Source organism: Colias croceus, chromosome 21, assembly GCF_905220415.1.
Source record: "Colias croceus chromosome 21, ilColCroc2.1".
Taxonomy (NCBI): domain Eukaryota; kingdom Metazoa; phylum Arthropoda; class Insecta; order Lepidoptera; family Pieridae; genus Colias; species Colias croceus.
This window is the reverse complement of record NC_059557.1, coordinates 8717074-8731022: the sequence shown is the minus strand read 5'-3', so window position 1 is coordinate 8731022 and position 13949 is coordinate 8717074. Positions and strand designations below refer to the sequence as shown.

General features: G+C 35.5%; 2 protein-coding genes across 5 annotated transcripts in view; one reads left to right on the top strand and one right to left on the bottom strand.

The window, feature by feature from the left end:
• Window positions 1-13949, top strand: part of LOC123701486 (putative oxidoreductase GLYR1 homolog) — a 56782-nt gene that overhangs the window by 5760 nt on the left and 37073 nt on the right. For 3 of the 4 annotated variants that reach the window (XM_045648979.1, XM_045648980.1, XM_045648978.1), the window contains exons 6-7: window positions 3114-3311; window positions 4018-4191. In XM_045648979.1, the coding sequence (XP_045504935.1) occupies window positions 3114-3311; window positions 4018-4191 (372 nt within the window). The remainder of the gene's footprint in view (window positions 1-3113; window positions 3312-4017; window positions 4192-13949) is intronic. The other variant, XM_045648981.1, reaches the window with a different exon arrangement.
• On the bottom strand, window positions 6421-12144 carry LOC123701485 (leucine-rich repeat and immunoglobulin-like domain-containing nogo receptor-interacting protein 3). Its single transcript, XM_045648977.1, has 5 exons — window positions 11858-12144; window positions 8622-10309; window positions 8385-8532; window positions 8169-8309; window positions 6421-8006 (listed from the first exon to the last, which is right to left on the bottom strand). The coding sequence occupies exons 2-5, from the start codon at window positions 10280-10282 to the stop codon at window positions 7242-7244; spliced, it is 2715 nt and encodes a 904-aa protein (XP_045504933.1). The 5' UTR covers window positions 10283-10309; window positions 11858-12144; the 3' UTR covers window positions 6421-7241.

The window sequence follows — 13949 nt, the reverse complement described above, 5'->3', positions numbered from 1 at the left end:
TTTTTAATTATTATTTTCACATGTTTTGGCGCCAACTTAAAGTTATTTGTGAAGAGAATAAATTAAAAATTAGTCATTTTTTACTATGTCTGCTCAACGAGGTGCAATAATATCCTTATATGAGGCTGGTAAGCGGCAGTGCGCGGTAGTGCGACTTCTCGGTATCAGTCGGCAGTTAGTTTCTTCTGCTATTAAACGCTACGATGAGCTTGGCCATCATGGTAACTGTCTGGGAAGAGGCAGAAAAAGAACTGTAAAGACGCCTAGGCTTCGACATATCGTCAAACAAAGATAGACCCGCAATTCACAAGCCAAGGTAAGAAAAATGGCTCGAGATTTAGGTGTAAGTCATTCAACGTTACAACGAGTTGTTAAAAATGAGCTCAAGTTAACAGCATACAAGCTTCGAAAAGCGCAGCGGTTGGATGATAAAGATAAAAAAATACGCCTTGAAAGATGTCGCTTACTGAAAGCGCGCTCCGCTGGTGAAGCGTGGAAAAATATTTTTTTCACCGATGAAAAAATTTTTCAGGTTGAACAGTTTCATAACCGCCAAAACGATAAAGTTTACTCTTCTAGTCGCCCTGGAGCCACAGCAATTATCCCCCATCGGCATAGACCGGATTCAGTCATGGTTTGGCGTGGCATTTGCTCAACAGGCAAAACTCCTCTCGTTTTCGTAAAAAAAGGTGTGAAAATGAATCAAGAAATAAACCGACGCGATATTTTAGAGAGTGTAGTTCTTCCTTGGAGCCAGTAGCACTTCGGTGACCAACCGTGGACTTTTCAACATGACTCTACTGCATCTCACAGGGCCTCAAATGTACAGTAGTGATGTATGGACCATTTCCCAGAGTTCATAAGTTCCAAGGAATGGCCTCCATTTTCACCAGACCTTAATCGAATGGATTTCAGCGTATGGTCAATTCTAGAGGCGAAGGCCTGTGCAACATCACACAGAAGTGTAGACGCGCTGAAGGCAACACTTACTCGTGAGTGGGACAAAATATCTGAAGAGGAGGTACGGAAAATCGTCGAAAACTTCAGAAAACGTTTAAGCCTTTGTATTAAAGCTAAAGGTGGTTATTTTGAAAATAAATAGATATTTACATTAAAATAATACTGTATTTTTATTATTTAGTAGTCACAGATATACTGTATAAAAGAAAAATAAAATAAATCGTAAAATAAGTTGTCAACGTATTTCAGAGCCACCCTGTAATTAATTGCTATATTTAATCTCCATAATAATTTTATTAAATGACATTTAAAATGTTTCCAACACAATTTCTAATTAATTTATGACAATAAAAATTATTTGGTAACATATTGTTAAGCTCAGGATTATTATGATACCAAAGGCAGATGGAGCCCACTAAACACTTAGTGTATCTATAGTTATGTGTGTGTGACACAGTGTACGACATACGTACACGTGAATCTGTGTGTGTTAAGCGCGCAAAGTAGTGCCAGATAAACTGAATTTTCGTGTAAATTTATAGTTTAATTAAAAAAACGACGCGTGGCACTCGGGGACTGCCGCGGTAAAGCTATTGCATGCTATGCCTTCAAGCCACACCTCCGCCCGTCGGAGTGGGGAGCGTGAGGTTTTTTTCGTTACGGAATTTCTCGATTCGGTCCCCGCGCTCAAGGCCCGCGATAGAAGCTATTGCATTAAAAATTTAGCCACATAATCTATATACATTATACATGTGAAAATTATATTTCATCTTTTTTGTTTTGTTGTTGGGAATTACTTTTATAGTGTTTAATAATCTATAATATAAAAATGAATCGCAAAATGTGTTGGCAAGCGCATAACTCGAGAACAACTGAACCGATTTCGATAATTCTTTTTTTATTATATTCCTTGAAGTACGAGGATGGTTCTTATGTAGAGAAAACGTAAAAATGTAGATACCACGGGCGAAGCCGGGGTGGACCGCTAGTATTAAATAAAAATTAACCTCTATACGTGTTGTGTGGGACTAGTAGTCGGGTATAGCACTACCATGGGTTTTTATTTGATTTTGGATTTTTTTTAAATCTAAATTTTGAATTATCCAAAATGCCACGCCCAAATTATGGTATATTATATGTATCTAATAATAGCTGAATTTATTTTGATGATACATTCAAATAAGGTTATTTAAGTATGAATGTGATGTAAAGTAAGGGCATTTACATGAATACATTATCTCAGTTATCATGGCCCAATTATTTAATCTGTTAAGTACGAATTGCATATTAATTTTCTTAAAAAGAAACATGAAATTCTATCAAAACAAACCACGGGAGGAAAGATTTCGCAAACCATAGGGTTTTAATTTTAATAATTTGATTTTCTTATTGCATTTATTTACTTAACGAACTCTATTGTCTTACGAACTGAACTATTAGGTAATGGCTATGCTAAATGTATGTTTAATGTAGTAAATTAAGTGGAGGTTTAGAATAAAATTCTCAACAATTTTACATATAAACCATCCCCTATGTTTACAAACGAAGTAGGCAATTGATGTTTTTATTTTTTGTAATGTTCGAACTTGACAAAATCGATTCAAAATAGCTAGATACCATCACACATACAATAATAAATCAATTAGATTTTGATGGTCCCATTTATTCATTGTTCAGGTGAAAAGTGGCCTTAACATTATTAGTTAGTTTTAACTCAGCTTTTGGTTATAAAATATATTATAATATGATAATATCATTTAATTAAAAATCCATTATTCGAAAGTATTGCGGGGTAGCTACACATAAAAATGCTTAATCACTGTTGCATCTTTAGTTGCTGACTGTACATGTTAACAAAATAGGAGGGTTTGAAAAAAAAGATCTGTGTGCACTGTGCATGTATCTTGAACAAAGTTGCTTGAACGTAATCCACTTATCAATACTAGTTACTTTTGATTATTTGACTTAAAAAAAAACGTTGTTTGTATTTTTAGCCATTTTCAGTCAAAAGAGGTTGACCTACTTTTTTATTATGAACATAATAACAGGAACATTGACACGCATGTATCATTGCTCACAAAGGGATGAACCGCTTTTGATGTTTTAAAAATAATACCACAATACTGACAGAAACGTCCCCTCGGCATTTATAGATACGTTTGATTTCAAAGGTGAAATCTATAAAACGCTCCTCGTCCACGGGCCTCAAGCCGACGCCGCGCAAAAAGGCCAAGAGTGCGTCGCGCTCCTTCACCGACTCGGACTTGGCCAATGATAAGCCGTCGATGCTCAATCATTCGTTCTCGAAGAAATCCAGCTTGCTGCATCGCCCGTCGAATATTTTGAGACCTGTAAGTTGTTTTTTTGGTTGTTAGTTGAGGGTAGATTGAAATTTTATGTTAGTTGTTAATATTAGGTAAGTTTTTTAGGTATTTGGCTACTCAGTTTCCGTAAATTGTGTGAATTTAAATGATTTCTAATTAAACTGTTAAAAATTATTTTTTAATTGACAATGAGAAAATTAATTATATAAATCTTTTATAATTATTTTAATTTAATATTTTTAAATTCACAGAGTTATTTCTTACCTAAGGCAGAATCGATCCTTGGCATCGGCAAAAACGCTGGAAAAAATAGCCCATGTTCCTATACAGACTATAAATCTCTCTGTACCAAATGCTTTTGCGTGGAGGAGTGACAAACATACATGATTATATCTATTCATTCTTCCAAATTTTTGCGTTTATTAGTAGGATAATTAGGTGCACAATAAAATGATTCAATTCTTATATTACATACTATGTTATTCAATTATGAACGGGAATATAAATTTCGTGTGAAATATCGTTTGAAAAATACAATCTACATAGAAATCATTAATGAACTTCACTAACAGTGCATTTTATTTTGTCTGACTCTTTCATGAAATTTAAATGCAGACGTTATTAAACCTAAATTATTAGTTCGTTTGAATGACCTAGAGTCAATCCTATTCTTAGTTGATTCACATAGAACATATATTCAAGTCACAAAAACTAAAACCCCCGCTCCTTCCAGGACACACCACCCCTCGACTTGGAGAATGTATCAGAAACACTCCTCGAGAAGAACATTAAGGCCAGCGCTATGAAGTTTGGTTTCCTCGGCCTGGGTATTATGGGCAGTGGCATTGTGAAGAATCTGCTCAACTCGGGGCATAAGGTGCTCGTGTGGAACCGCACTGCTGCTAAGGTAAGTGGCTAGAATATTGAGAAATTGTTTTTTTTTAAATAACTCAGCCCCCGGAATCACAGACACAATAGAAGATCTATTGTGTCGTGGACCGATCGGGCCGCTCGGGGCTCAATGGGTTAAGGATATTTTTGTTGTGTTTTCATGGTGAATCTTGTGGAAGGGCATTGATGTTAATAAGTTGTTTAGTACCCGACTGCGACAGGAGGGTGATAGCCCTAAATCTAGGACATAAACACCTGGACGTATTGTTATGTGAGTGATGTCAAAAAATTCTAAATTATAAAAATAATTTGCGCCTGATTATTAAAGTAATTCATATTACATATTTGCAGTAAGGGTTTTTTTGAATTATTTTAAGATACATAGTGATAAAGATACTCCGTTTGTTGTTAGGGCCTGATTAGTTACAACAATTTTGGATTTTCTTTTAGAATTCCACTTTGTGTAGTCTTTCTTTTCTGTGTTATTAATCGAAGGATTAACAAGTCTTATTTGTTTTTATCTGGATTGGATAATAAGCAGATATACATTGTGGTGTGGTTTTTAATAGGACCAATTTTATTAAAACAATAGTACTCAATGAGTTAGATGTTTCACATTAAGTCTTGAGAGACACATCATATGGTCAGGATAAGTGCTTACAGCGTATAGCAATTATTAAAATATTACGTATGTGTGATAGTTTATTTATTTTTCATTAAAAATTTAAATTTCGTTAACAATATGTTACGTTTTTAATAACTCAGGCAACGGAATCACAGACACAATAGAAAATCTATTGTGTCGTGGGCCGATCGGGCCGCTCGGGGCTTAATGGGTTAACAACTTTATCTAATATTTTTTATTTCAACTTAAGAAATAATATATGTCCACAATGAAAGCTAAATTTATTCTTAACTTAAAATTAAATATTTTTTAGATCAAAAGAAAATAATTTGTAGGTAATTATTCTTGTCCTCACTAAATTTTTTTATTCAATCCAATCTAAGCTTATATTGGAAACCCAATTTTTATAAAATTAATTACACATAATTAAAAACCTTGAACGCTTTATGAATTGAACCTTTTACGGTGATATTTATGTATAATATTACCTTACTTTTACAGTGTAAGCATAATTATAATGAATATGCGTATCATTATATTTTCTCATTCGAATTTGAACTTTATTGTCAAGTGATAGAGATGAAAATGAAGTATTCGTGTACTCTGAATGCAGGTGTTAAATTTCATAAACAATTGCATATAAAATGTCAGCTGTGTCTGTTTTTCACGTGACTTTATTTTTATAGAACGGTCTATTTACTAATTATTAAAATTTCATAGTTGGATGTAGAAAACTATTCGCATTCTCATCCTTAATTATAGGAATTATTTCATTATAAATCTAATACATAATGTTATTTTTATTCCTTTATGTATCGGTATATATATGAAGTAAGACTTTTTATAGACGATATAAGACACTACAATCGACTATAAGGTACTAAACGTGTGCTATAGGCGATCGACGCTTTGCATACATGAGGCAAAGTGCCAGCATTATAATGTAAATTTGGTAATAACTATTTAAAACAACCCTTTTTTACATTCTTAAAAAGATTGTCGTGACATGACCAATGGCCATGGTATGTACCAAAATATTTTTCTTCTAAATACGGACGAAATTAAAATATCCAATCTACATTTCTAAACTCTTCAGTACGAGTTAAAAAAAGTTTATTAGGACGTCCTTTAAATTATTAATTATCAATGTCTCAAATTACCGCATGATAATTAGAAACTATAGGAAAATTTTCCGTTGTTTTCAACCAATTATTATAACATTAATCCACCCCTACATTTATACTGACATTAATCGATCATTATTTTTAAACCGCGTCACTTGTGCTACTTGAAATCGTATGAATAATTTATGTGTGTGTGTATTTATCGTGTGTTTAGTTTTACCATGAAAATAAATGGTTTTTAAGAAGTGAGTGTTTTATTTATTTTAAATGTTGTAAGGTATTCTAAGTTTATAGAAAAGCGGTGGAATTTATACGTTACGAGATGTATGATGTTCTTTTTAAAATTAAATCTGATTAAAGTCCAATTTAAACTCATTTAATTATAGATAATACATAAAATAAATTAGCTGTTCAAAAAGTAGCTTAGTAACGATGGTATCATTGACCTCGATAGCTTGGTAATTTTTTATATCAGAAACAATCAAACAAAAAATTGTACATTGAAAAATAATTTATTCTTCATGATTCGCTAATTATTCTTGTTTTTATAATATTTAGAAAATCTTCAACAATATTTGTATATTTATAATAAGAAACGTTATACAATATAATCATTGCTGGTTTGTAGCATTTGGCATATCACTGTAAGACGCGGTACATACGACGGTGTCACAGAATATAATATGTACAATATATAAATAGCAAAGTCGGCATCCGTTAAATTACACATACATAGAAAAATGAATCTATAAATATAAGAATTAGGAGACCGAATGAGATGGACAGAAGGAAACGTGAGTCTTTCGAATGTGATACGATACACCAATTTACAGCAACCTCGCAACAATTACAACAATGGAGATAACAACTTCCTCAAACCTCGCCTCAACTACGCTTCTTTAAGTCGACTGAACGAATACAAAATGCATATTTCTCAAACGTTACCCTAAAATACGTCGAAATGGAAATAAAAAAACGGTTAAAATAAAAAAAAGTTATTTACAAGATTTCTAATACCCACAGAACGCTTACATACTTTCCGACGCTAGACCGACGAGCCGATCGCGGGGCTCCCTTAACCTACCACTAGGAGAAATCAAATTTCGCTAATACGTTAATTCGAATCTAAACTATCACAGCTTACTTAGAAGTACAAGCGGTTCCATCGTCCCAATTGTCTCTCACCCGACGCGAGAAGCGCTCACACGATCACACGTAGGACGGCGACTCGGAGAAGTCGCAGAGGCGGATGTCGTCGAGACGACGGGCCGGCCGGCCGAACGCGTAGATCTCGAACACACGCGTCAACAGCCTGTACTACAAGGGCGTGTTCTCGCACGGCCCCGCGCAGTCGCCGCACACGAGCCGGCCGGGCGGGTGGCGCAGCTGGCACTCGGGCCGGGCCAGCTCCACGGCCAGCAGCACGCGCGCCCCCCCCTCGTGCGCCCCCGCGCCGCGCAGCTCGGGCGAGCTCACGCTGGCCGCCAGCCCGCGCGCCGCGTCCCGCGCGCCGCCCAGCAGCGGCTCGCTGGCCGGCTTGGCCTCCTGCCCGTGCGCGCGCGCGCTCGTGCTCGCCTTGGACGTGGTGGGGCTCGGCCCGGCGCCCACCGGCTGCTCCGGCGCGGGCAGCGGCCGGATCATGGCCAGCAGGCGCGGCGGCGGCCCGCGCTCGATCATGTTGATGTGGATGCCCTCCGGGAACGTGACGGGCGAGTTGCGCCGCGAGTTAACCGACCGCTCGGTGGGCGTGTAGTACACGGACATCCGGCTCTCGTCGTCGATCGGGTTCGGCAGGCTCGACAGCTTCTCGAGTTTCGTCTTTAGGTACATGTCGATCACCTCGACGTCCGGGTCGAACGCCATCGAGTCGCTGCGGCCGCACGAGCCGCTGCGGCAGTTCTCGAAGTAGAGGCTCGGCAGGTTCTCGAGCACCTTGTTGAGCGTCTGCTGCTGATATTTGTACGACTCGCGCAGTCTCAGCACCTGGTGCGCGCTAAACTTTCGTATTTTGTTCCTCTGGAACACGTAGTTTTCGCGCACCCAGTTCAATTGACACGTTGAATATTCTCGAACGCGTTTCACCTGTGTAAACAAACCGCGCGTTAATATGTGAATGTTGCGCTCCCGCGAAAACATTTATTTTTAATTTATCCGCTGCAAGAAATGTATATTGCGTTTGCCCTGAATTTACGGATTAGTGCTCGACTAAAGAGTATCGTTAACCAAATAAAAAGTTAGACTCGCCTGATCGTAGTACTGGTCTCGCATGGCGCTCAGATGATTGGTGCCGATGTCCCTAATGTTGCGTAGGTGTGCAGCTTGCGATGAATAACTGGTCTGAATCCATTCCATTTGTTGAGTGCAGTTCTCTTTTATTCGATGCACCTAAAAAGAAAATTTCATGACATACGGTTTTCCAAATTAAAAATATTTCGTATGTTAATTAATGTCGATGCGTACCTGTACCGCGTAATTCTCTCTTAGTTTTTCTAACTGCAACCGTTTATACTGTTCTATATTATCCAACATACTGTAAATTTGGCGCGTTCGTGGCGCGTCTCTGTTAACACAAGTGCAACAACTGCAGCAAGTTTCTAGCAAACGGAACCTGCAACAGTTAAATATAATTTATTATACGATTACCTAAATATATATAAATATTAATAAATAAAATATAAAACTAGTTGTAGTACTGACCTGTAGAATATGTAACGCAAAGCCTGTACTAGCAGAGTGAGACCGAGAAAAGCTGCCGCACAAATCGCTCCACACAATAAACTATACATCTTAATTTCAAACATTGTCATAGGATCTATGTTGAGAACGATCTCGGCGGTTACATTAGCCGACGGATTCGTAGCATAACATGTATAAGTTCCACTATCCTCTCTATGAATATCCGTTATACTTAGAGATCCATCGTCTTGTATGGTCACTCTCGATGTCGTATAGTCGATGGGTTTATAATACTGATCGTGGGCGACACCGTGCTTGTAGAATATATCAGGAATCGATGGTTCGGGGTTCCAATGAAAAACTTGACGGGTTGGTGTAATCCAAGTGATCGAAGGCATCGGATTGCCTTCGAATCTGCATTCTAAAAGAGCGCTCGTTTGCAATCTGTATAACGTCAAGGGGCTACTGCTCACGAGGTGCGGCGCTTTGCAGTTCGTGTTGTTCAAAATGGTTAACATGTCATTGGGATAAGTGTGTGTGCAGCTCAGATCTGACTTTATTATGTTGAGTCTCCTCTCAGCCCAGCTCACGAACCATTCCATTCGACAGTCGCACGCCCATGGATTCCCTCCTATACTTAATTCTTCTAATTTATCCAACATTTTCAAAGAGAGCGGCAAATACGTTAACGAATTATTGCTTATATTTAGATGGGTTAATGAAGGCGTATCTTGGAATACAAAAGCTTCTATTTCTCGTAAATAAAAATTATTCCGTATATACAAATGTTGCAGTTTATCCAGCCCTTGAAAATTTGTGTTCTGTATCACTGTTATTTCGGTATGATCGAGGTAGATTGTTATCAAGTTTTCGTTATATTGGAAGAGCGTCGGGGGCAGCAGTCTTAACTTGTTTCCTCCCATATTAATTAATCTTAAGTTTTCCAGACTTTTAAAAGCATCTTGTGATATGTTTTGAAACTTATTGTAGCTTAAATTCAACTCTCGCAGCTCTAGCAAGGTCTCGAATAACTGTCTTGGAAAGTTATCCAAATTGTTGTAAGAAATATCGAGAATCTCTAATTCCTTCAAATCGACTAGAGCTTTAGACGTAATTTTGACTAGGCTATTATTATTTAGGAACAGTGTTTTCAGTTGACGATTAGGTTTAAAATAGTAGTCTAAGAAAGTAACTATTTTATTATTAGATATATCTAAATAGTGCAATCTCGTCATCGGCCCGAAGACCTGGAATGGGATGGCTTGTAATTTATTATGCGATACATCTAAGACTTCTAAGTTTTCTAAATCTACGAAAGTGAATCTAGGTATATCGTAAATTTGGTTTCTGGATATATTTAAATGTTTTAATCGATTCAGTCCCGTGAATAGCCCGTGTTCAGTTCTTTTGATTTCGTTTCTGCTGATGTCGATGTACTCTAGATTTTCTAGCCCGATGAAGAGGTCCGATTCTAAGATTTGTATGTTGGAATTTGTCCATATGATATCTTGTAGAGCGGTTCCATAGTCGGCGAGGACTGCGCGCGTAAGTTTGTTGTTGGGGACGGCGGTGCCGGAGCACACAAGACGGGTCTTGGTGCAGTTGCAAGTGGAAGGGCAGACGAAGCCCTCCGCTGCTGCGCAAATTATTGCCAGCGCCAATATTTTGTGCAGCCACCGCATTATTTTATAACCCTCATAGTCAATTGACTGAAACAAGAAGAAAGTTTACTTTTATTTTTTGTGTTACAGTACAAATATTACAACACAATAATATGATGCAAAAATAATAATTAACCATTAATACCTATATACTTATTTAATTCTAAAGCATAATTTATACCAATTTGATTTTTTAATAATATTATGTTATTTGTTGCTTTCCTAGCTAAACATATTTTTATTCTTAAAAATACACCCTAGGCCAGAATCAATTTCTTACTGTCTTCATAAAAATCAAGCTAAAAAAATGAAATAAAGTTATTGAAAAATGAAATAAACTAAATTTTCTAACGCTTATAACTATTTCCTGCCTAAATTAGATTTAGATTACTATTTAATGTTTATGTTGTAATTATAACCATATCAATTTTATATCAGTCAATGACAATCTCATTTATTTAGATTTCATAATGTGTTTATAAACTTTCTGAGTTTATATATAATAAAACATACATAATCTCTAACATGCCGTGCAATAAAATATAAATAAACCCCAATAATACATTAAATGAATGTCTTCGTAGATGTTATAAATTTAAAAGTATTGGTTAGTAACAATGAATCTTCAGAAGTTTTAATTTTATTAATTCTATATGTTGTTATCATAAAATTTAATGATTTTCTTGCAGCGGAGGACTGACAATGATATTATGTTTATTTCACTTTTCAAAGCGTATTTGTTATTTGTTACAACAATTTAAACATGTTACATGCCTTTGTAGTTATTAGACATATTATTATTGTATTTGCTATGAAATGTAATATTTGGGATATAGGTTTTGAAGTTATTTGTTTTATTTCACAACTAAATTGGTAATTTAGATATAGCTAGATGTATTATATATTTAATTTTGTAAAATATGTACATTTTTATTTAGTATGTTAATTTATGTATAGAACCTGATCTCTAGTTGGTACATGTTGTAGGTCAAGATTAGCATTTGAGAAATATTATTTTTATGATTTTTTTTTAGTTTTAACTATTCCATATTGCATATAAGTACCAAGTTCAAAAGTGAAAGTTAGTGTTATCTATGTAATATCATTAAGTAGGAGGATAATATGATTTATTAGTGCAAAACACAATGTGTGTGGGAGCTAGGTAGGTACTTTGTTTATGGACTTAAGATAACTTTAGTTTCAATTAGTTGAACTAAAGATGAATTGTATTTCATTCTGGTCATTACTCAATTATTAGCGATTTGAAATTTGTTAAATCCGTTTTAGCTAATTACTTTTACGTGTAATGGTAATTAATCACAAATTGAAGGTAGGTAAGACTAGTTTCTCGCATTGTTACCTCCACTTACGTGTGTAAAGTCTGTATAAAATTACTTTGACGCACATCTTTTAATCGCGTTAATGTTTTTTACATTGCTACGGATTATTTCCAACAAGTAGGTACGCTCGCGTTCGTCTGTCGCGACTTCGACACCATACAATGACTATGACTTGGGTATTTCGAAACATACGCATGGGATACTTATAAGTTACATCACGGCACATCTAATATAACTTTTAACACTTGAAATTTACCTAATACTCGTTCACATCTCACTCCAACTTGCATAATCCACGTTTTTTGTTGACAACAGATGTGGAAACGAAACACACATTTCCATTAAACACGTAGCATTTTCAATAATATCACACACAAACTCTCATCGTTAACAACTAAGGATCACACACAAGTAAAACGACGTCGTTCGTGGAAGATTAATACATAATTTTCACATAAAAAATTAGCTTTCGCGATATTACAAGACGCTGTCACTGCGACCGTGGTGATACACTGGAAAGGAATAAATGGCGGCGGCGGCGAGTTGCGCGGTTTGCTGTCTCTGTTGCTCGTGCGTGCGCCGCTGCTGTCCGTCCCGCTCTGTCATTGGCCCAGTCAGCTGTGGGGAGCGAGGGCCGCCGACGGGCGCCGAGCGGAGGCGAAAGTGCTTTGGAAGCGAGGCGGGTGTCCGTTGTTCGGAATCATTCTCATTGTGCTGCGTTTTGCTAAGCCGGGAATGTTAAGAAATGTTAACTATTTATAGGCCCTATTCACAACGACGGCGTTGCTCGTTACTTGATCAATTTTTTTCGTATATTTTAAATGTTTTTTTTTTAAGAAATTTAAAATAAATTAGGTACTAATAAATTAAACTAGGTACCTAGGTAGGTTATCTTCTTAATCTAAACATCAATTACCATGCTGTTCATTAAAATAATTTCCTTTTTATGTATAATGTAGATAAAGCAATCACCTTTTTATAAGAATGATAAAAATATTCACGTTTTATGTTATCTGTATTGATAAAAATACTTTTTATGAGTTTGTTTGTTTGCGAAATATTTATATTGGATGTAAATTTCAATAGGTAATTAAATCAATCTGTGTGGATATTACTTCCTGATGTACGATAAACGTTTGCATTCTTGTGATAATTCAAAATATTGTACAGTAGATATACCTACCTAGGCTGTGCTAAATAAAAACTGAATATTAAAATAAATGAAGCTTAAAAATAAAACATTGAGATAATATTAATATGGAGACGATACCGCCTACATCACTTATGTTCCACTCAACATACGTCATGTGGCGTAACTGCACTCAGTCGCTTGCTCGCTCATTGGCGCGAACGTCACGCTCATTTTTTATTTGTTTTAAAGTGAAACGCATAAAATATGCCTACGTGTGTGTTACGATATTGCACAAATAATACAAAGAATACGGAAAAGTGCAAAGGAATAACTTTTCATCAGTAAGTAACTAGATAATAATTTTTAAAACTTAGTTAGAGCAAAATTTTTGGCGGGCGACATTTTGTCATAGATTAAAAATGTAAGATATGACATTGGGCATGAAATAAGACGTGTTGTTAGTAATATTTGCTGGCGTATATTTTTATAGTATAAAATAATAATTTTACATATTTAGAAAAGCATAGACTGGTTGTTAATTGAAAAAAGGTGAAATCATGAAATATGAAAATCAATTACTCGATCACCAATTTTTTTTTTGTTAATTGATTTTAAATTTTAATCAAGTTTTTAATTGATATTGTATAAGCTACTGACTTGAACGTGTAATTGAATTTATTTTTATAATTTATTTATCTGCACTAATATTATAAAGAGGAAAACTTTGTTTGTTTGTTTGATTGTAATTAATAGGCTCATAAACTACTGGACCGATTTTGATGAAAAGAGAATGCCCATTTTTGGTACTGGTTTTTCTCATGCATCAAGACAACAATACTATTAAAAAAAATCTCGGCAATTTAGAGGCCTTCTTACCATCGGAAAATATATTTTGAACAGGGAATGTTTTGTAAAATCTAATAAGACATGACGTAATTGTTTAGATCCGTTATTATAGATTTAGTGTCCATTACCGGTTACCACGGTAACCAAGCGGTAACTTATTACATTTACTATGGTAAATAGCTAAATGTATTAATATCGATTATTGTTTTCATTGAATTACAAAAAAAATCAATTAACATAAAATCACTCTTTAAGGTATTGTTTATACACTGTAGGTTGTTTTAACAAAGATAGTGAAGTAAAATAATATAAATATGTATATATAAAAAAAATATTATTATGACATAGCTTGGTAGGTAACCAGTTATTT

Bases quoted from the DNA above. Each gene is read 5' to 3' on its own strand.
- LOC123701485 (XM_045648977.1), bottom strand. From the start codon at position 10,282: ATGCGGTGGCTGCACAAAATATTGGCGCTGGCAATAATTTGCGCAGCA. The intron at 8,533-8,621 runs GTCAGTACTACA...TAACTGTTGCAG, and splicing joins TTGCGTTACATATTCTACAG to GTTCCGTTTGCTAGAAACTT. The intron at 8,310-8,384 runs GTACGCATCGAC...TTTTCTTTTTAG, and splicing joins GAGAGAATTACGCGGTACAG to GTGCATCGAATAAAAGAGAA.